The 19,178-nt window shown below is 34.3% G+C and overlaps 3 protein-coding genes across 5 annotated transcripts; 2 read left to right on the top strand and 1 right to left on the bottom strand.

Moving 5' to 3' along the window:
- Positions 1-9,615: 9,615 nt before the first annotated feature.
- On the top strand, positions 9,616-13,790 carry LOC147539932 (hydroxyproline O-arabinosyltransferase 1-like). 3 transcript variants are annotated; one of them, XM_086641472.1, is made up of 9 exons: positions 9,616-10,364; positions 11,278-11,345; positions 11,442-11,643; positions 11,724-11,821; positions 11,922-11,991; positions 12,488-12,559; positions 12,662-12,775; positions 13,205-13,291; positions 13,386-13,790. In XM_086641472.1, the coding sequence occupies exons 1-8, from the start codon at positions 9,945-9,947 to the stop codon at positions 13,262-13,264; spliced, it is 1,104 nt and encodes a 367-aa protein (XP_086497598.1). In that variant the 5' UTR covers positions 9,616-9,944; the 3' UTR covers positions 13,265-13,291; positions 13,386-13,790. The 3 variants fall into 3 exon arrangements, with proteins under 3 accessions (XP_086497598.1, XP_086497597.1, XP_086497599.1); XM_086641471.1 differs by having other exon boundaries at positions 9,619-10,364; positions 13,412-13,790; XM_086641473.1 differs by lacking the exon at positions 13,386-13,790 and having other exon boundaries at positions 9,619-10,364; positions 12,662-12,828; positions 12,903-13,291.
- A 1,662-nt stretch (positions 13,791-15,452) lies between these two features.
- LOC147539931 (uncharacterized) lies at positions 15,453-16,919 on the bottom strand. The gene is made up of 4 exons (XM_086644709.1): positions 16,711-16,919; positions 16,502-16,613; positions 16,067-16,119; positions 15,453-15,950 (listed from the first exon to the last, which is right to left on the bottom strand). Exons 1-4 carry the CDS (start codon positions 16,816-16,818, stop codon positions 15,729-15,731), a joined length of 495 nt encoding a protein of 164 aa, XP_086500835.1. The 5' UTR covers positions 16,819-16,919; the 3' UTR covers positions 15,453-15,728.
- A 206-nt stretch (positions 16,920-17,125) lies between these two features.
- LOC147539930 (uncharacterized) lies at positions 17,126-19,178 on the top strand. Its single transcript, XM_086642181.1, has 2 exons — positions 17,126-17,611; positions 17,903-19,178. The coding sequence occupies exons 1-2, from the start codon at positions 17,570-17,572 to the stop codon at positions 18,827-18,829; spliced, it is 969 nt and encodes a 322-aa protein (XP_086498307.1). The 5' UTR covers positions 17,126-17,569; the 3' UTR covers positions 18,830-19,178.

The raw sequence follows: 19,178 nt of genomic DNA, 5'->3' as shown, positions 1-19,178 counted from the left end.
CCATTATGAACTCACCCTTTGCGTTTCTACACACAACATCTAATGCTGCCTTTCCGTCCTTGTAAGCGGCATCAAAATTCACTTTCAAATTCTCTCGATCCGACGGGTTCCAACTTGGTGAGAGTTCAATCCTACTTGTTTCATCTTGAATTGGAGATTCTAATCTTGCATCGGAGAAGTCTTGCATCATAGTCGTAGCATCTTTGATTATGACTTGACTACTCGGATTTGTTCCATTAAATACACATTTGTTTCGGGCTTTCCACATGAACCAAGCCACATAACATCGCAATGCAATCACCTCATCATCTTCTTTACCTTCAAACCACTTACACAGTAAGGTGGGAAAGGTAATATCTCCTTTCAATCTTAGTTGTAGAGGGTGGCTCATCCAAGTTTCCCTGGCAAGTCGGCATCTTCGGAATAGATGGTCAATGTCTTCTTCTTCATTCAAACATACAGAGCACAATTTTGAAACTTGTGAATTGAATCGAAGTGCACGCTTCTTAGTAGGTAATGCATCTTGGAGTATCCTCCATATAAACATCTTCACACGTGGAACGAGTTCCACCTTTGTCCATATTCGGAGCCAAGTGATCCCATTAGGCAGCTCCATGTTTTGCGAAGAAGACGACATTTCTTTTTCTAAAGACTGATAGAGTGATTTAGCTGTGAACTCCCCCTTCACTGTGAATGTCCAAATTAGTTTATCATCTATATTTCTAAAGGTCTAACTAGCTGATACAGGAGCTACTAGCCATATGACTAATGACCCATCTACTATTAAAGATCAGCAGGAATATAAGAGCTCAGACTCGGTAATGGTTGGAAATGGTTTATCTATACCTATTGCAGCTACAGGTAATGCTCAACTTCATACTTCTTCTTATAATTTTGATCTGTTTAATGTGTTATATGTTTCTAAACTTAAGAGGAACTTGCTCTCTATGTCGAAATCACACATGACAATCAATGTTCAATGAAGTTTACTCCTTGGGGTTATCAAATAACAGATTTATGGTCTGATGACATATTGAATGAAGGCACAATGAGGAATCACTTATATCCTATAATATTTGGGGTTCAAGATGATGATTCTCATCAAAGTTATGTAGTTTCTTTAGCTGTACCATTTTCCATTTGGCATACTCGTTTAGGTCATACTTCTGACGCCATTATTCATCTTCTTTCGAGAAATAAGTTGATTTCTGTGCAAGACAAACCTTCTAAGAGTTTATGCCATTCTTGTTCAATAGCTAAGAGTAAGCTTTTACCTTTTCCTATCTCTGAAAGCTATACTGAATCTCATATGTACCTAATACACTATGACATTTGGGGTCCTTCTTTTGAAGTGAGCATCACAGGTGATAAATACTTCATCTTGTTTTTAGATGATTTTAGTAGATTCTCGTGGATCTATCCTCTCAAGTTCAAGTCTGATAGCTTAAAATACTTCAAGCAGTTTAAAACCACAAATGAGAACCTATTTTCAACATCTATTAAGTATTTTCAGAGTGATGGTGCTCTAGAATTATCTAAAGGGAATTTCAGACAGTATTTGGATCAATGTGGCATCTTGTTCAGGAGCTCTTGTCTTTATACCCCTCAGCAGAATGGAAGAACTGAGAGGAGAAATAGACAAATTACTGAGATGGGCAATTCACTTCTATTCCAGTCGAGTTCTCCCAATGTTATTGGTTTGAAGCCTTTTCAGCTGTTGTATTCACTATTAACAGACTTCCAACCAGACTTCTCATAGCAAGTCTCCTTATGAGGTATTATTTCATAAAACACCTGATTATTCTCTTCTAAAGACTTTTGGTTGCTTGTGTTATCCTCATTTGGGTGCTGTTAGGCTAGAACTGAGCCCCAAGTCTTGTAAATGTGTTTTTATTGGTTATAGTTCCTCTCACAAGGGCTATAAGTGCTTAGACTTGGAATCTCAAAAAGTTTATATCTCAAGGAATGTCATTTTTGAGGAAACAACATTCCCTTTTACTGATTCTAGCTTATCTTCTACTTCTTCTGAAAATGCACCCATTACACTTCAATTACATGTGGTTTCTCTAGCTCCAATTGTTCTCGATGCACCTATCATTGAGCATTCACCACAGCCTAACACCTCAGTCAATGATTTTTCTGCTCCTGAACCATGTCATAGAATGACTACCAGATTAAGAAATGAAATTTATAAGCCTAAATGTATTCTTGATTACATTTCTCACTTCTCTATCGGACATCCTTTATCTCAGTCATTCCTCACTTTACTTCTCCATCATAAGGAACCAACTACTTTTAAAGAAGCTGCTTCCAACTCCAAATGGGTAAATGCTATGAAAGAGGAGTTTCAATCCTTGAAGAGAAATGAGACTTGGTCACTTGTTCCATCTGATCCTTCTATGAACCTTTTAGGTTGCAAACGGGTGTTTAAAGTGAAATACAAGTCTGATGGCCTAGTGGAAAGGTACAAAGCTAGATTAGTTGCCAAGGGTTATCATCAAAAGGATGGTTTAGATTATTCTGAAACCTTTAGTCCAGTGGTTAAGGCTGCTACAATTAGGACTGTTCTAAATGTGGCTGTTTCAAATAAGTGGAAGATTCAACAGTTGGATGTATCTAATGCTTTCTTGCATGAAGTTCTTCAAGATAATGTTTATATGACCCAACCTCAAGGTTTCATTGATATGGCTCATCCCTCTTATGTTTGTCATCTACACAAGAGTCAATATGGGTTGAAACAGGCTCCTAGAGTCTGGTTTCAGAGATTTGAGTCTTTCTTAATCACACTTGGTTTCAAAAGAAGTGCTCATGATCACTCTATATTTGTTCAGCAAACTGAGTCTGTTGATGGTGTTACTCCTCTATGTTGATGATATCATCTTAACTAGAAGTTGTGATTCTCTCATGTCCACTCTTGTGTCTACATTAAGTAAAGAGTTTGCTATGAAAATGTTGGGTCCTCTTCATTTTTTCTTGGGTATTGAAGTGTCTAGAGCTGAATCATCTGCTCTTTTTCTTACCCAAAAGAAATATGCTCTTGGTTTGCTTGAGAAGGCTGATCTACTAGATTCAAAGCCAAGCTGCACTCCTGTTTCTGGTGGTAATAGACTCTCTAAGTTTGATGGAACTATTGTCTCTGATCCTTCTTTTTATAGAAGTATCATTGGTGGTCTTCAATACCTAACTATGACAAGACCTGACCTAGCTTATGCTGTGAATTATGTTGCTCAATTCATGCAGAAACCTAGGTCTTCTCATGTTCAATTAATGAAGAAAATTCTAAGGTATGTTAAAGGGACTATAGATTGTGGGATTACTATAACACCAGGGGATGTTTCAAAGCTCAGGGGTTATTTTGACTCGGATTGGGCAGGATGTCCTGATTCCAGAAGATCAACCAGTGGGTTTTGTGTTGTTCTTGGTCAATCCCTTGTTTCTTGGTGCTCTAAGAAGCAACCAACAGTGGCTAAGTCTTCCACTGAAGCTGAATACAAAGCATTGTCCATCACTGTTGTTGAGTTACTCTGGGTTTCTTATCTTCTTCTTGAGTTGAATCAGAAGATTACTTCTCCCATGGTTGTGTATTGTGATAATTTGGGTGCTAAGAATATTGTTGCCAATCCAATATGCCATGCGAGAACTAAGCATATTGAAGTCGATTATCACTTTGTGAGGGATTTGGTGGCTTCAGGAAAACTTGATATCCGACAAATTCCATCTTTGGAACAACCAACTGACTTGCTCACGCCTCTCCAAGGATTTATTTCTCTCTTTACGAAGCAAGTTGATGGTTCTTCTCGACCCATCATCTTGAGGGGCATGATAGTGAATACACTAGAGTGTAATCTAGGTGTATGAAGACTAAAGCTGAAAGGTAGAAGGAGGTGTTACTCGAGAGTCAAAATATAAGTATAAGAATACTTACCTTGGTGGTGCCCTTAGCAAGAATAAGAATAACAACCATAACTAACAAATGTCTTAACTAACTTTGTTAGTTATGGTTGTTATAACAGAATCAATTATCTTTTTCTCTCATCTAACTGAATTGTAAAAGCTTTATAAGCTCAATGAGTTGGATATCATTTGTAGTTTTTGACTTCAAGAATTAATGAAATATTTCTTCTCTCCAGTTTCTATTACCTATATTTATCGTTGTTCTGATTGTATTTTTCCCCAGGCATGTGGCGGTGAGCCAGTAAAATAGTTATGAAACTTTTGAAAATACAATTGGATGTTTGAGTATCAAGGCAGTAATTTACTCTCTCTTGTAAGTATTTATAGGTGTATTTTGATGATCTTTAATTAAGATTTTTTTTATTTTGGGAAAATTTGGTCAACATTCCATATAAAATCTTTATTTTTGTGAAAAAAGATCAGTCAATTTTTTTAGTCTTCAGCTCTCGAGTTACTCTTTTAATTTGCAACAGCTTTGCATACTTTGCAAAGAGTTTTCCGAAAAATATTGAGTTTCTAACCAAACAAAATACAAATATTTGGATTTTTAACAAAACATAATGCAAATTTTGAGTTTGTAACTAAAAATCAAGAATTCTAGAATTAAGAATTAAAAATTGGGAAGTTTGAAGTTAGGTTTCGAGAGTTCTAGAATTAAAAAATGGGAAGATATGAGAGAAATCCTATAACAATTAGGTAGCAACTACCCACTTAACATACTTTGTAGCTAAGCATGATATACTTGTGCTTACCTTAACACCAACCCTTCTCTCCAAAATTATATATCTACGCACACAAGAGTGAAATAGATCATCAAATTAAGCACACAAGAACAAGATGGGCCATTATCGACTACCTCCACCGGATCCACATGCACCCCGTCCAGGTCCCCCTCCTCTTCAATATGGAGGACCCCCTCCTAAACCACACCCTGAACCACTTGCTCATTTTCATAAACCTCCCCCACCTCCACCAGGTCCTCTGTACCATGGAGGACCACCTCCTCCTCCGACGCCTCACCATGGACCAATTATGGCTCCTCATGCACCATCACCTCTAGGTTGTTTTGCACCGTCGCGTCCAGTTGGTTCTCCAGATCTACGTTTTGGACAGCCACCACCACCACCAGGATACCATCGCTGATCACTTCCATCCTTGGCAATTTACAATAAGATTACTTGTTATGTTAAGTGTGCACCATGTGTCTTTGTGACTCTGTCCAAATTGCATAAATAAAATAATTGATACTCTACTTTAATTGCAAAGATACATGAAATGGTCTCACGGACTCTATGGTCCCTTGATCATATCTATCACCATTCACCAATGGGTTTAACGAGTTAGACGTTAAAAATGATTTTGTTACTCTATGTCTCAGACTTGGTATATTGTCTTTGGACCAATTCTTTCTAAACCACAAGCCTCCATAGGTTGAACGAAAATTAGATGAAGAGGAGGTTCCCATTGCAGCGGATGAGGGAGAGAACAAAAAGAGAGATTGAAGAAAGCGAACCAGCTTACTTGATCCGTTTCCATCTTCTCCCGTCATAGACGGATTTAACTAATTTGTCTCGATATCGCCCTCTTTCTTTTCCCTCTGTTGTTTAGTGTGATTTTGAGCATACTGCCCTTTGGTGGTGGCCAGCCTACCGTACCATGGGGTGCCATTTTATATCCAGACTTTCTAGCCTGTATTAGTAATGCTCCATGGCAACGAGCCGTTGCAGGGTGTTTCTGGACAGTGGCGAGACCAGAATATTTTGTGAGTGGGGAACTTTTTTGTTGTAGTTAATGAAAGAATTCCATAGTATACGATCAGAACAGAAGTAAAAAAACAAATTCTAAACAAAATTTTATTTATAATTTAGATATTCCAAGATAATTTTGACGTACAACAAGTAATCTCTAATTTTCTCATCATTACGGTTCATGGATCTTTCCCCCAACTGGTTCTTAAGAACTTCCAACTATGAGTAAAAATCGGATTTGAGCAGTTAGACCTCTACAGAACAAATCAAGAAAAACATCCCAAAAAATATTAAAATAAAAACAAAGGGAGGGGATGAAGAGATCAATAGTGGTGAAGATTTAGATGAAACGATGGTGGAGATGATGAAGAGGGAGTGATCTTAATGGAAGAAAAGATGAAGATAAAGTTTTCTTTCTAATAACATGTTTACTATGACAAACGTATAGAAAAGACAACTTTGAAGTCCAAAATACAAGTCGCCAAAAAATCAGACAAAATCAAAATTAAGGGGATTATTTAGACTACTCATCATCTCTATGAAGTCATATTTAGAATACTCATCATCTCTATGAAGCCATTTTAATTAATTTTGGTTACTTTGAGGAGGTCAAAATTGAGTTAACTCTTCCACTTAAAGGTCAAGGGTTCGAGGCACACGCTTACCAATTCAAAAAAAAAAGATTTAGTTAACTCAATTGATGAAGAACCAATTTTAAGCCTAACATGTCCTTTATAAAGTGTTTTTAATAATTGGTCATCTTAAACCAAACAATACTTTTAATTAACGTAATTAGTAGAAATTTTAGAAAAAAAATGTGTAGTAGATTGTTGTGTGTGGGGCTCAATCCTTTCACCACCTATGCTAGGAAAGACTTCTGGTTAAGAAATGGAAATATAGTTACTTTATCTTCGATGAAAATTGGTTGGAAAGAACTTTTGTTGATTATATTTAAGTTTTAGAAAAGGAGAAAAAAAAGAGAGGACACTTAAAATTGGGTGTTTATAAAGTGTTCAGGTCATTCATTGACCCTAATCAAAATGATAACGTGTGTGTTTATAGCAGATTGATCTTGTGCTTTTAGCAGCACTCATAAAATTTCCGTTACCAAAAGGTCCAAAACCTAGTACAATTATTACAAATTTTTTCGATTTTGTGAAAAAGTAGTATATATTTTTTTTAGTTTTCGGCTCTCTAAGTATTTCTGTATTTTCGTAATTTGCAACATCTTCTAAAAATGTTTGCAACAACTTTATAAGTGGTGTTTAACGGCTCGCATCAACAACTTGCTAAAAGGTGTAAAAGATATTGAATTTTAACTAAAATTTAGATTCTTAATCAAACAAAGTACTATAAATTTTGATTTTTTTATCAAAACAAAACATATAACTTTTCCTTGACTTAAAAAAAAGGGTCCGTGGGTATATAGACCAAAATAATATTCAAAAAAGGTTTATGATCCAATCTTCCCAAAACATGGATATTTAGTCCTTTTACAATATGGACATAATAACCCATTCTTTATGAGAGAACTACCGTCCATGTCCCTCCTACAAAAATCACGGGATTTTTAATTTTCTTTGGAATGTTTCTAATGTGGGCGTGATTTAGGAGATTTAAAGCAACTAACGTATAAATTCGAAATTGATTTATCTCTATCTTCTAACCGTTTTGGAAAGCAAATCTATTTCCAAATCAATTCACAACAAAAATCGTAACCAAATCAATTTTCTCTCTCTTTACAGATTTGGAAACCAAATCAATTTTCTCTCTCTTACTATGTAAATTTTTTTCGATTCAAATCAATTTTCTCTCACTTAACTTTCAGATTTGGAAATAGTATATTTTCTAGGATCAATTTAACGTGATTTGGGAGTTAATATACAAAACATATATATCACTTTCTCTCACTTAACTTTCAGTTTTGGAAATAGTATATTTTCTGGGAACATTAAAGCAACATATGTTTTCGTTTTTACTCATACATAAATACACATAGAATACAAATTGAGAAAAAAATACGTAAATTATGTATTATTTATGACGAGAAACCGTCATTTGTCAAGTATACAACATAATTTATCAAATGTATGTGGGTCTTGTTCAATAAATTACACATAATTTCTTTTACATTCATCCTTTACATTCTGTTACAAAAAAAAGTACAAAATCTTCTTTGGTTCAAAAATGGTGCCCATCCATGTACTCTCCATTAAATTCGTTGACTCACTTTGATTTGATGATTCTCTTTGAAATTTCATCTGGTATATCAAATCTACACACATAAATACACATACATTAAAGAAAAAAAATCATATATTGTATTATAAACTACATGTACAGTTTCGTAAATTATATACAATGTTTGTCAAATTTTGACAAAATTTGAAGGTTTTGAGTAGTTTGGTAAACTTATCAAGGCTACTGTTGTGGGTGAAAAGTACACGTAATGGTAAATAAATAAACATAATTTATGTGCACTTATACGTAAATTATATACATAATGGTAAGAACATGAAGATATACGTAAATTATATATACTTTATTGCAAAGTACACGAGATTTGATAGTAAAGCGAAGTATTTCTACTAATGAAATGAGTACTGTTTTGGTGTTAAAGCACGGGTAATGTTCTATAAATTACCCATAATTTACTATAAATTGTGGTAATTTACGATACAGTACATGTACTGTAAATTCTGTTATTAGTAACCGTACGAAAGAACAAATGTTTCATAAATCCGTACGGATTGAAAATCAGATCTGAAGAAAAAAAATGAGAATATCATTAAGCTTAAACTACAAATCTAAAGATATCTGCTATGATGATTGATTGCAATAATGTCAAACTCGAGTTGAAGGATTAAACATCAAGATAAAAAACATAAATGAAATTTTAAGAGAGAGAGAAAGAAAATAAACATCAAACATTCGATTGATGATTGATAATCTGATCTCACGAAATATCAAAAACAACAGAAGATTAAACATAGATCTAAAGAAATATGATATTATCACTGGATGCAAACATAACATACTAACTTTGAAGGAATCATTGAATAAGGAATAAACATAAAGATCTTAAACAGTTATGAAAATTTTAGAGAGAGAAAATAAACATCATACATTCGAAGTTAATGAATTAGTAAACAGATCTTATAGATATGTATCATAAATCTGATACGTTTTATAATAGAGCGAAATAATTAGGGTTTTAGTTATAAGAAGAAATATTAGATATTAACAATGGTGTTTATAAAGATTTCGAAAGTATTAAACCTGATAAATGATGAATTTGGACAACAATATAATGTAGAAGAAGAAGATTTTCTGAGTTTAATGGAGGTTTGTCAACTAAATCGGTTTTAGAGAGATCAAATAAAGAGTTTCCGTTACTGAAAATAATGAAGATATCCTTACTTTGAATAGAAACATGATTGGAGAGAAATATGGGAGATAATAATGAAGATATCCTTACTTTGAATAGAAACATGACTGGAGAGAAATATGGGAGATAATAATGAAGATATCCTTACTTTGAATAGAAACATGATTGGAGAGAAATATGGTAAATAAATATGGAAAAAGATATGCATAGATTTCGAAGATAAATCAGTTATAAAATATGGAAAGGTTAGATTAGGCATTATGAAATAATATTTATTCTAGAGATTTGTGTTTTCTCTCTAGATGAGACCAAATGGACTAGATATCCATTTATATTATTTTTTTGGTTTTAAAACCCTTTATAGGATTAGAGAGGATTATATCTACTATTAGGACCCGTTTTTTGGACTATAAATCTAAAAATTCTAAAAAAAATTATAATTTGTTTTGTATAACAAAAAGTAATGATATGGTAGATTTTTTTTTTTTTTTTTTTTTCTTTTTTTTTGGTGAACTAATGATATGGTAGATTATGATTTCCAAAAGATCCAAAATCAGGTATAACTAGGAAATTTCTGATCTCACAAACGAACAATCCAGACAACTTAATCAATGGGAAGGTGGTCGTCTATTATTTATTCCAATCCACTACCTAACAAGTTCTACCTTCAACTTTGACTTCACCCCTTTTGACAGCACAAAATAGAAAAGAAAAAAAATGCAGCTTCCAATCGTCAACCATGGCAAAAACCCCTTCTCTCTCCACAAAAACCAACTGAAAGAAGACTTTTCTCTCTTCATCTCATCTGCTAAAAACTCCTCCCCAAGAAGAGATAGAAAAGAAAAACAAAAGAAATGGGTTGTGAGAGTTACTTTTACACACTTCTCATAACCTTCTCAGTAGCTTTAATAACATACAATGTTATCATATCTTCAAATACTCCTCTTAAACAGGATTTCCCTGGTTATTTTAAAAACCCATTATCTTCTTCATCATCATTCTCAGTTGATCCTTTAATTCATATGCCAAATGAAGGAAGACCCAAGATCATCAGATCACAAAAGAGGCTTTTTCATACTGCTGTTACTGCTTCTGATTCTGTTTATAATACATGGCAATGTAGAATTATGTATTATTGGTTTAAGAAGTTTCAAAATGAACCAGGTTCTGAAATGGGTGGATTCACTAGGATTTTGCATTCTGGTAAACCTGATAAATACATGGATGAGATCCCCACTTTTATTGCTCAACCCTTGCCTTCAGGAATGGATCAGGTAAATATTAGGTTTTTATTACTTCTCCTTCTCTGTCATTGTTTGATTGATGATAACAAGTTATGAGTTTATTCCAGGATATGGGTAGTTATTGATTGATTGAATTAGGGCTGGGGTCTGGGGAGAATTTCAATTTTGGTTTCTTGGGTACTAGGAGTTTGGAATTATGTTTATATCTTTTGGGAGGGAAAAAGTATCAACTTAGGATCTGGGTACTTATCTTCTTCAGACAAGTGATATGAAGAATAGAGATTTGTTCAAGAATTTTGACAAAATCAGAGCTATATTTGAGATGGGTAATAACTTAAGTGCCCCTTTACCTACCTTGATAGCATTGTTGCTGTGATATAATCCCACATATAAAAGGAAGTTCGATGACCAATTAAATAATGTCTTGGAATCTAGGACCTCTCCGCTCATTGAACAATGGCTTTGAGATGGATCCACACAGACTAATATGGTATCGTAGATAGCGGAACACATGATTGGACTAACAGTCATACGTGATCGATGTTACACAACAAAATACACGTAATAGGTTCGGAAAAAAAGGATTTTAGAGTTGAAGGGAGTGTGAGAATAATACCACATAGATATAGGGATGTCTTGTGACCAGGAAAATAATAATTAGGACCTTCCGGCTCATTGCAAATTGGTTTTGAGCTGGATGCCCATAAGCTTCATAGCTTCGCAGTGACAGAACCGTAATAGTTCTCGAACGCTATGATCAACCAATTTAGGCTCTATTGAAATAGCAAGAGAACTTGGAAGAGATCAGATGGTTTTAAGGCTCAATCTCCTTAAGCACCATCTACAAATTTCATGCCATTTTATTGTATAGTTGTTTTGTGGTATTCATTATGACTCAGAGCGATTTTTAATGATTTAATCACATTTTTCTGTTTCAATCTAGGGTTATATAGTCCTTAATAGACCTTGGGCATTCGTACAATGGCTTCAGCAAGCAGACATTAAAGAAGAGTATGAAATTTTACCTTCTCACTTTGAGTTGACTAATATTCAATTATAAAGTGCCTTATTGAGACTCTCTATATCTTTCCTAAACTTCACGTGCAGTTACATACTAATGTCAGAACCAGATCATGTTATCGTCAAGCCGATACCAAATTTATCAAGAGATGGACATGGGGCTGCATATCATTTCTCTTATATTGAACCTGAAAAGTACGAGGGCCAACTTAGGAAGTTCTTCCCCAAGGAGAAAGGGCCCATCACCAACATTAGTCCGATAGGGAATTCTCCTGTCATTGTTGGAAAGGTGCATATTCGTTTAATGTGGTTCATTTATGAGGTGTAGTAGTACTCGAGTTTATACTTATATTTGGTTAAGCAATGTAGGAATCTCTTAAAAAGATTGCTCCCACATGGATGAACGTTTCATTGGCAATGAAGAAAGACCCGGAGGCAGATAAAGCATTTGGTTGGGTGCTTGAGATGTAAGCATTTTTCATCGCTGAGTTCACAATGTCAACTTCAATATCTTATGAAACGCTCTTCACTTGTTCTGTTCGTATTTGCTTATGTATTGATATTCAGGTATGCATATGGGGTCGCGTCTGCGTTGCACGATGTTGGTAACATCTTGCAGGACGACTTCATGCTTCAGGTTAGATAAATTTGCCATTTTGTATTCCTTTTGTACAGCAAAGAAGTAAAAAATTCAACCCAACTTCTTAGATAGTTTCCAACGGAAAGTGTGTAAAATATGAGTCAATCTCAACTTCATAAATAGAAGTTCTTTCCCTACCCATTTACTCCATTTTGACTTAGCCTTATAAGGGCCGGTTTAGATGTATGAGGTCGGATTCTGTTTTTTGCCTTCGGAAAAAGAATGAGATTTTAGGATTGCCGAGAAAAATTTCTGTAATTTTTTTTAGTTATACATAGTGAAATTATCTTTCCATGTGAGACCTGAAGTAGGTCTTTACAACTGAACCACATAAATACAAAATCTATTGTGTTATAGTTTGTGATTGGTCGTTCCTATTGTTTCTTCTAATTTCTTGAGATAAGTTATAACAGTTTCCCTTGAAGTTACCTCCAATAACGGTTTCTTTTACCGTATTTCTACTAACTCTTATTGGTCTTTTATCTGAATAAAGCCTCCGTGGGACACAGAAATCGGAAAGAAATTCATAATCCATTATACTTATGGATGTGATTATGACATGAAGGTAATAGTTAAGCTTCCAAAATCTTCTTTTTTATGCTTCATTCTTGGATTGTGATGATTAAGTATTTCAATAGATGTAACAACACTCAAATTGCAATTTCAGGGTAAGATGACATATGGAAAGATTGGAGAATGGAGATTCGACAAAAGATCGTATACAAGAGCCCCACCACCAAGAAACCTTCCAATGCCTCCACCAGGTGTACCAGAGAGTGTGGTATGATTTTCTTGACGAAAAATGACCCTATGCCCGGCCCGTCTCCCGGCTGGGTGACGTGGCCGGATAAGATCTACTGAGACTCTCTCTAGATCTTGACCGGCCACGTCACCTGGCCGGGATTCAGCCGGGATAGCATCACAACTGTTTCTTGACAAAGTTACTACTTTACTTATTCCGTGGTTTGCTAAGTGAGTGTCCTGATTAGTACAGGTTGGGCCCGGGATGTAGTTGTAAAATCCACCCAGGCCCACTTACATCGTAAATCACGACTATGGGCCCGTGGGAATAGAAACATAGACGCTAGCATTTGATCACATAATCGGCCAGAGACGCCAGACTAGTTCTTCATTTGGACTCTGTGATGTATACCTTTTCCTGTTATGTTGTTTCCTTACGAGATTCAAAGTAATTCCGATACCTTGGCAGGTTACCCTTGTGAGGATGGTAAATGAAGCGACAGCGAATATCCCTAACTGGGGTTCATAAAAACCCACTTGTTTTTAGCTGGATAAGGTTGGTAAACTTCACATTCCTCCACTCATTGTCACATTTTCTTTTTCGAAACTGTATGAAAATTGATCGTAGTAATTATTTATTTGAACCCAAGGCCCAGGCTAGTGTATGGTGATTGAGGGAAGCCAGTAGTTAGCTAAACAGCGGTTAACTCCGATTCAACTTGTTTATGTGTTGGGCCCCTGCTGTAGAAATTGGGCCTGTGAATTCCTTTTTTATGTAAATTTTGGTCCATTGATAAAATGTACTCTTCTTGAGGATCTTTTGCCTATATGTTTATAATCTGATGACAGGATGTTGTATCAAGAATCATGACAAAATCAGATTTTTTTTTTCTTCTTTAACTATAGGCTGAATTTGATTAGTCTGAAATTCAGGAGCTCATGGGATTAATACCCTGTGGACTATGGTTTTTCTCATTTCATTTGATGTTTTATGTACTTCATTATAATTATAGGTAATATTAATAAGGGAAATGTTATATACACTTTTTTTTGTTGAACATGTTATATACACTTATGGGGTTTACCCTATATACTCCCAGTTATTCACACTCACATTTAAACCTATTTTTACCCTAACACACTCACTTTTCCTATACACACACATGTTGGTCAAATGTCTAGACCAGTTTCCATCGGTACGACAAAACCGATTTTGTACTCAAACTATCGGAAAGATGAAACCGAGGTGTAACATAAGACATTGGTACAATCATACCGATAGATCATACCGTTGTTATACTCAAAATATCGGAAAGATGAAACCGATCTGTGACACTAGGCATCGGTGCAGTCTAACCGACAAATAACAAAGAACAACATTTGAAAAGAATTCTGATAAGGTTCACGTCGGCAAGGTAAAACCGATATGTTCCATTACATAAAGGTAATTTCGTGTTGATTTATAATGCAATCTGTCTGACTGGTACCTCCGATAATTACCTTCATGAATTTTTTTTTTTTTTTTGTTATTCAAGAATAAACACATTTCATTGAAAGAAACTTAATCGGAGATCCATGTGATGTTTTTATAGCTTTTTCATAAGTGATTCTTCAGTCTTTATAATTTTGTTTGGATCAAAATCAAACTTGGGAACATTTATATCCTCCAAGAAGAAAAGATGCAGTAAAATTAAAATGGCTCTACAAGACCAAATTTGATGAAGATGGCTCATTTAAAAAATATAAGGCTTGCTTAGTTGCAAAAGAATTATTCTCAACCGCCTGGTATTAGCTTTGATGAAACTTTTGCACCAGTAGCGCGGATTGAGTTGATTTTCTTGATGATAGAAAAATACAACTGGATTGGGATCCAGAGTTATTGCTTGGTCATTGAAAAAGCAAAAGACTATCGCTTTATCATCGGCATGGGCTAGAAAATGCTGCCGCTAACAAAGCATTGTGAATAAGAAGAATTTTAGAAGATTTATTTCAGAAGGAAAATGGTCCAACAAATATCTATCGTGATAATATGTTAGTGATAGTAATGACAAAAAAATTTAGTTTTTCTCAAACACACAATGTATATTGAACTCCGTCATCACTTTCTTCGCAATTTGGTACATGAAGTAATACACTTCAGTTTATCAGCACCAATGAGCAATTAACCGATATTTTCACAAAAACTAGTACAACAAAAAAGTTTATCAAATTTAAAAACTATTTGCAAACTACAAATTATAGAGGGTGTTAAAAATGTACTTTGTAATTATCAGAAGTGTTGGAAAAATTTGTTATACGTAGATTCCAAAGTAGACAGTCTAGAGAAGTTTGACTATGAGATAGGTCGTACTTATTGAATATTTTGTTAGTTCTAATGTGGAACTCTCTAGGTTTAAGAGTTTGGCTAAAACCTCTAGTATCAATAAAAGTGTGTCCTAATGTGTTTGAACAATCAAAAAAGAAAGCAAAGAAAATCAGAAATAAAATCAAATTATTTAGCAATTATAAGAGCATTATTTCAAAGAAAATCAAAGTAAAAGAGATCAAAAGCATTTCATATTAACATCTCTTGCAGTGTTTGGAATCTCTCTTTCTAGCCATGAAACATATATTAAACTTTATTATAGTTGATTGGTTAGCTAGCTCCCACTATTCTCTAGTTAACTAAAATTATCCATAGGGTCATAGGGAAGCTCCATCAAGGTATGGCACAATGATTATCAAAAATCAATATGTTTTTATTAATATTATAAAATCAATATATTCTTATACTATACTTAATGTACACAAATCTTCCCAAAACCCTTAGAAAACGCAGCATTTTCAGCAATGTTGTTCACATACTTGTATTCTCTCTCCCTCTAAACCTTTATGTTTGTTTTTAACTCCATAATTATTTCCCACCATTACTCCTTAGTTTACTTGTGACTTGTGAAGGGCACTTCGCATGTGAGACCAGAGTTCGAATCTTACTGTATAAAAGCACACTTGGTTCAGTTGTGTATGGGAGGTTTTCTCCTTGCAGTAGTATAATCCATCCCTGCTATATCTATTATATCGGTGGATCGTTCCGAAACAATAGTTGCCTCCCCATGCTTCGATATGGTCGAGAGTTTAGTGGAGAACTTCTCTTTAATATCTCCATGGAGTGTTTGGCTTGATTCTGTCTTTGACATGGAATCATCATCTAATCTAGTCCTTCCAAACTTCCCATTCTGTAAATTATTTATCATACAATTACTTAAACATTGATAAATCTACTATGAAATATTAATTAATGAAATTTAATGGCTAATCTTTTTCTCTTTCTTTTTTAAATTCAATCAAATACCTTTTTGAAAGAGAATGAAGTAGTAATAGTAGTTATGAGTTTCCTACCCTTGCCTGCAATAATATAGAGTACAACCATTGAGAAACTAAGCTATCAAATATGTGTACATGGTTTTAGAGAGAATTAGAACTACCCATTTATAAAGTTAGAAAGAGAGAGAAATAAAAACTTTAGACTTTATTTGCAAGAATACATGATATGGTCAAATGTGTTTTTTTCTTTCTCTTTGGAAACCCTAATCTCATCCAATGTAATTAATCAAAACCAAACAAAAAAATGTCAAAATAGTGAAAAATTGAAAACCCTAGCTAGTTAGATATTAGTGGTGTTTAGGTTTATGAATCTGAGGTCCATAATAGTCTTCATGAATCAATGGTAGCCAGTGATGGACTTTTTTAACAACCCTAGATTTTGATAATCTTCTCTTCTTGGTACCTGATGAACATTGCCCATCTTTGCATAGAACCACCTTGTTATCTCCAATATTAACACCACCATGGATTACTTCATCATCAACTTGATAACTTAATCTACTAATTTTCTTTTCCTGCAATTTCATTAAATTTACATCATTAACACTTCACAAATTATCATGAAATGAACAATTATTGAAAGATGAGTTTAAGTAATTTAGGAGGACCAACCTGAATTCTTTGATTAACAAGTGATTGGAACTCTTTCTCCAAACGGATTCCTTTAACATTTACAAAGAGAAAGAATAGAACAAGAGTCACTACTAAACAAGGCTTCATTTTGAGAGATGTGGAAAGTTTATAATAAACAAAAGATGTTTTCTTTCACTCTCTATAAAAAAAACCTTGAGATATGTTAGGGCACCTATACTCTCTACCACATATCTAGTGCACATACATATATATATATATATATCTAGAAAGTACACTTGCCTTCTGACAAAAAAGAGATAAATGGGGTAAATTAATTTTCTAACAATAAAACAAGATTGCATCTTTGCATGTAAGACAGTAAGAGGTTGAATTACTTTTTGTATTTTTTGAATTTGACCCACTCTTTTACAAGGGAATATTTTCTTCGGAAAACGACTATTTGAGTTCAAAATATTATCATAATAACTAAAAAAACCATCATTTTTTTCTATTAACTAAAAGTTGTCATAATAATATTGGGAATGATACATAAGGATTTAAATAATATGACTAATTGTCAGTCAGGTCATTTTCTATTATTTTATTTCCCAAAATACCCTTAACCTTAAAACTCTCTTTCTCCCCGGAAAAATCGAGAACTAGGGTTTATTCTTCTTCTCCTTCTGCACTTCGTCATTTTGGCGGAGATGAGTTCGTCGGCGATCGAACCATATTTCCCTGATCTGGTTTGTCAACTTGACAACGTTCAAGGCATGGTTGATGCACTCTCTTCCATTGGATGGAAACTTCATCAGGTCTGCCATTTCTCAATAGTTTGGTATTGGGGTGAAATGATCTTCAGTTCTCAATAGTTTTGAATGCAAGATTCAAACTCGTTATGGTTCAAAACAAGATTCTTCATCAAAATCTCCATTACAAGGTATTCTGGCTTTTGAAACAACTCGATTAATGTCTCATTTGATCTCTCTATAAATCTCTATCTGATGATGAAATAATGAAGCTTCGTAATGAGGTAATGAAATCTGAAGGACTTTTATATTTGAATTCTAAAGATGAATCTTCACTTTTCAAATTGGCTGTGCTGAAAGAATCAAAGATCTTGATCGTATTGTTATTGCTGTTTCTAGGTTAGAGAAATTTTTTATTGATCCTGGATTAAACAAATTTGATTATGTTTATGCCGATTTGAAATTTGGGTTAATTGGTTTAGGTAATTGCATCTAAAGAGATTGATAAAACCATTGAGAAATTAGAGAAATTTATTACAACTACATCTTGTTTGTATTCTGGGTTAGAAACCCTAAATGAAATGGAAGTGTCCGAAAGGAAATTAGGGCATTGGAAGAATGCCACATCTGGTGCTACTGCAACTACTACTAATGCTAAATCGAATACGGATTGTTTTGATCAGAAATTATCCTGGCAGAGAAGTCATGTTCGTCATCTAAGAGAGATTTCTCTATGGAATCAAACATTTGATAAGATAGTTGGAATAATGGCAAGAATGGTTTGTACTGTTTATGCTCGAATCTCTGTCGTTTTTGGTCCTTATAGTGTTATTCCTACAATCACAGCTCGACGTGTTCGATATTCATCACAACCTCCAGACTTCCAATCAGAGAAACTACCATCTAAAGAAATGATATCGAAATCAGGACCGATTTCAATACCAACCAAAAATGGGTTGGTTAGGTTTCGGAGTCGAGAATCGAAAGATTCAAAAACTTCAAGTTCAGAGAACAATGTTGGACTTGGAATGGGGTTTAAAGAGAACCCATATATTGGGTTTCTTGGTATAGGAAAACCTAGTAGTAGATTAGCACAACAAGCACACCCATCAACAGTTGGAGGTTCAGGGTTATCGTTAAGATATGCAAATGTGATAATACTAATGGAGAGATACTTGAAATCACCGTCTTCAATTAGCGAATACTATCGAAAAGATATATACCAGGTGTTGCATGTTAACCTAAAAACTTCGGTAATGTCGAAATTGAAGAATTTAGTGAGAAAAGAAGGTCAAACAGATTGGTGGGACGATGATTCTTTAGCAGAAGCTTTGAGAGATGGGTTAAGGGTGATATTGGGTTGGCTTGCTCCTTTAGCTCATAATATATACAGTGAGATGGCAACCTGAGAGAAACTTCGAAGGACAGAATTTCGATGTGAAATCGACATTGTTATTGATACAAACTTTGCATTTTGTTGATAGAGAAAAGACAGAAGCTGCCATTTACTGAGATTTTGGTGGGGTTGAGTTGCATTTGTAGGTATGAAATTCATCATTTGAGTTCATCTGGTGAGTGATCAATTTTGTATACTTCTTATTCTTCTTTTTGGAGAGATTAAAGAAAGTTAATATTACACTTTTTTTTTTTTTTTTTACTTTTTTGGGTTGTTTTTTGTTAGGGAATAGATTAAAGAATAGCAACTCTTTAAACATATATGTAACTTTGTACATAATTCATCATGATTTTCTTCTCTCA

The sequence above is a fragment of the Eschscholzia californica genome, unplaced genomic scaffold, assembly GCF_041429995.1.
Source record: "Eschscholzia californica isolate CP2 unplaced genomic scaffold, dmEscCali1.0.p SCAF_5, whole genome shotgun sequence".
NCBI classification, from domain to species: Eukaryota; Viridiplantae; Streptophyta; class Magnoliopsida; order Ranunculales; family Papaveraceae; genus Eschscholzia; species Eschscholzia californica.
The sequence above is the reverse complement of the archived record's forward strand: the minus strand, read 5'-3'. Positions and strand labels throughout refer to the sequence as shown.

Bases quoted from the DNA above. Each gene is read 5' to 3' on its own strand.
- LOC147539932 (XM_086641472.1), top strand. From the start codon at position 9,945: ATGGGTTGTGAGAGTTACTTTTACACACTTCTCATAACCTTCTCAGTA. The intron at 10,365-11,277 runs GTAAATATTAGG...GTTTCAATCTAG, and splicing joins TGCCTTCAGGAATGGATCAG to GGTTATATAGTCCTTAATAG. The intron at 11,992-12,487 runs GTTAGATAAATT...ATCTGAATAAAG, and splicing joins AGGACGACTTCATGCTTCAG to CCTCCGTGGGACACAGAAAT.
- LOC147539931 (XM_086644709.1), bottom strand. From the start codon at position 16,818: ATGAAGCCTTGTTTAGTAGTGACTCTTGTTCTATTCTTTCTCTTTGTA. The intron at 16,614-16,710 runs GTTGGTCCTCCT...ATGAAATTGCAG, and splicing joins TTGTTAATCAAAGAATTCAG to GAAAAGAAAATTAGTAGATT. The intron at 16,120-16,501 runs GTACCAAGAAGA...ATATTATTGCAG, and splicing joins AGATGGGCAATGTTCATCAG to GCAAGGGTAGGAAACTCATA.
- LOC147539930 (XM_086642181.1), top strand. From the start codon at position 17,570: ATGGTTCAAAACAAGATTCTTCATCAAAATCTCCATTACAAG. The intron at 17,612-17,902 runs GTATTCTGGCTT...TAATTGGTTTAG, and splicing joins ATCAAAATCTCCATTACAAG to GTAATTGCATCTAAAGAGAT.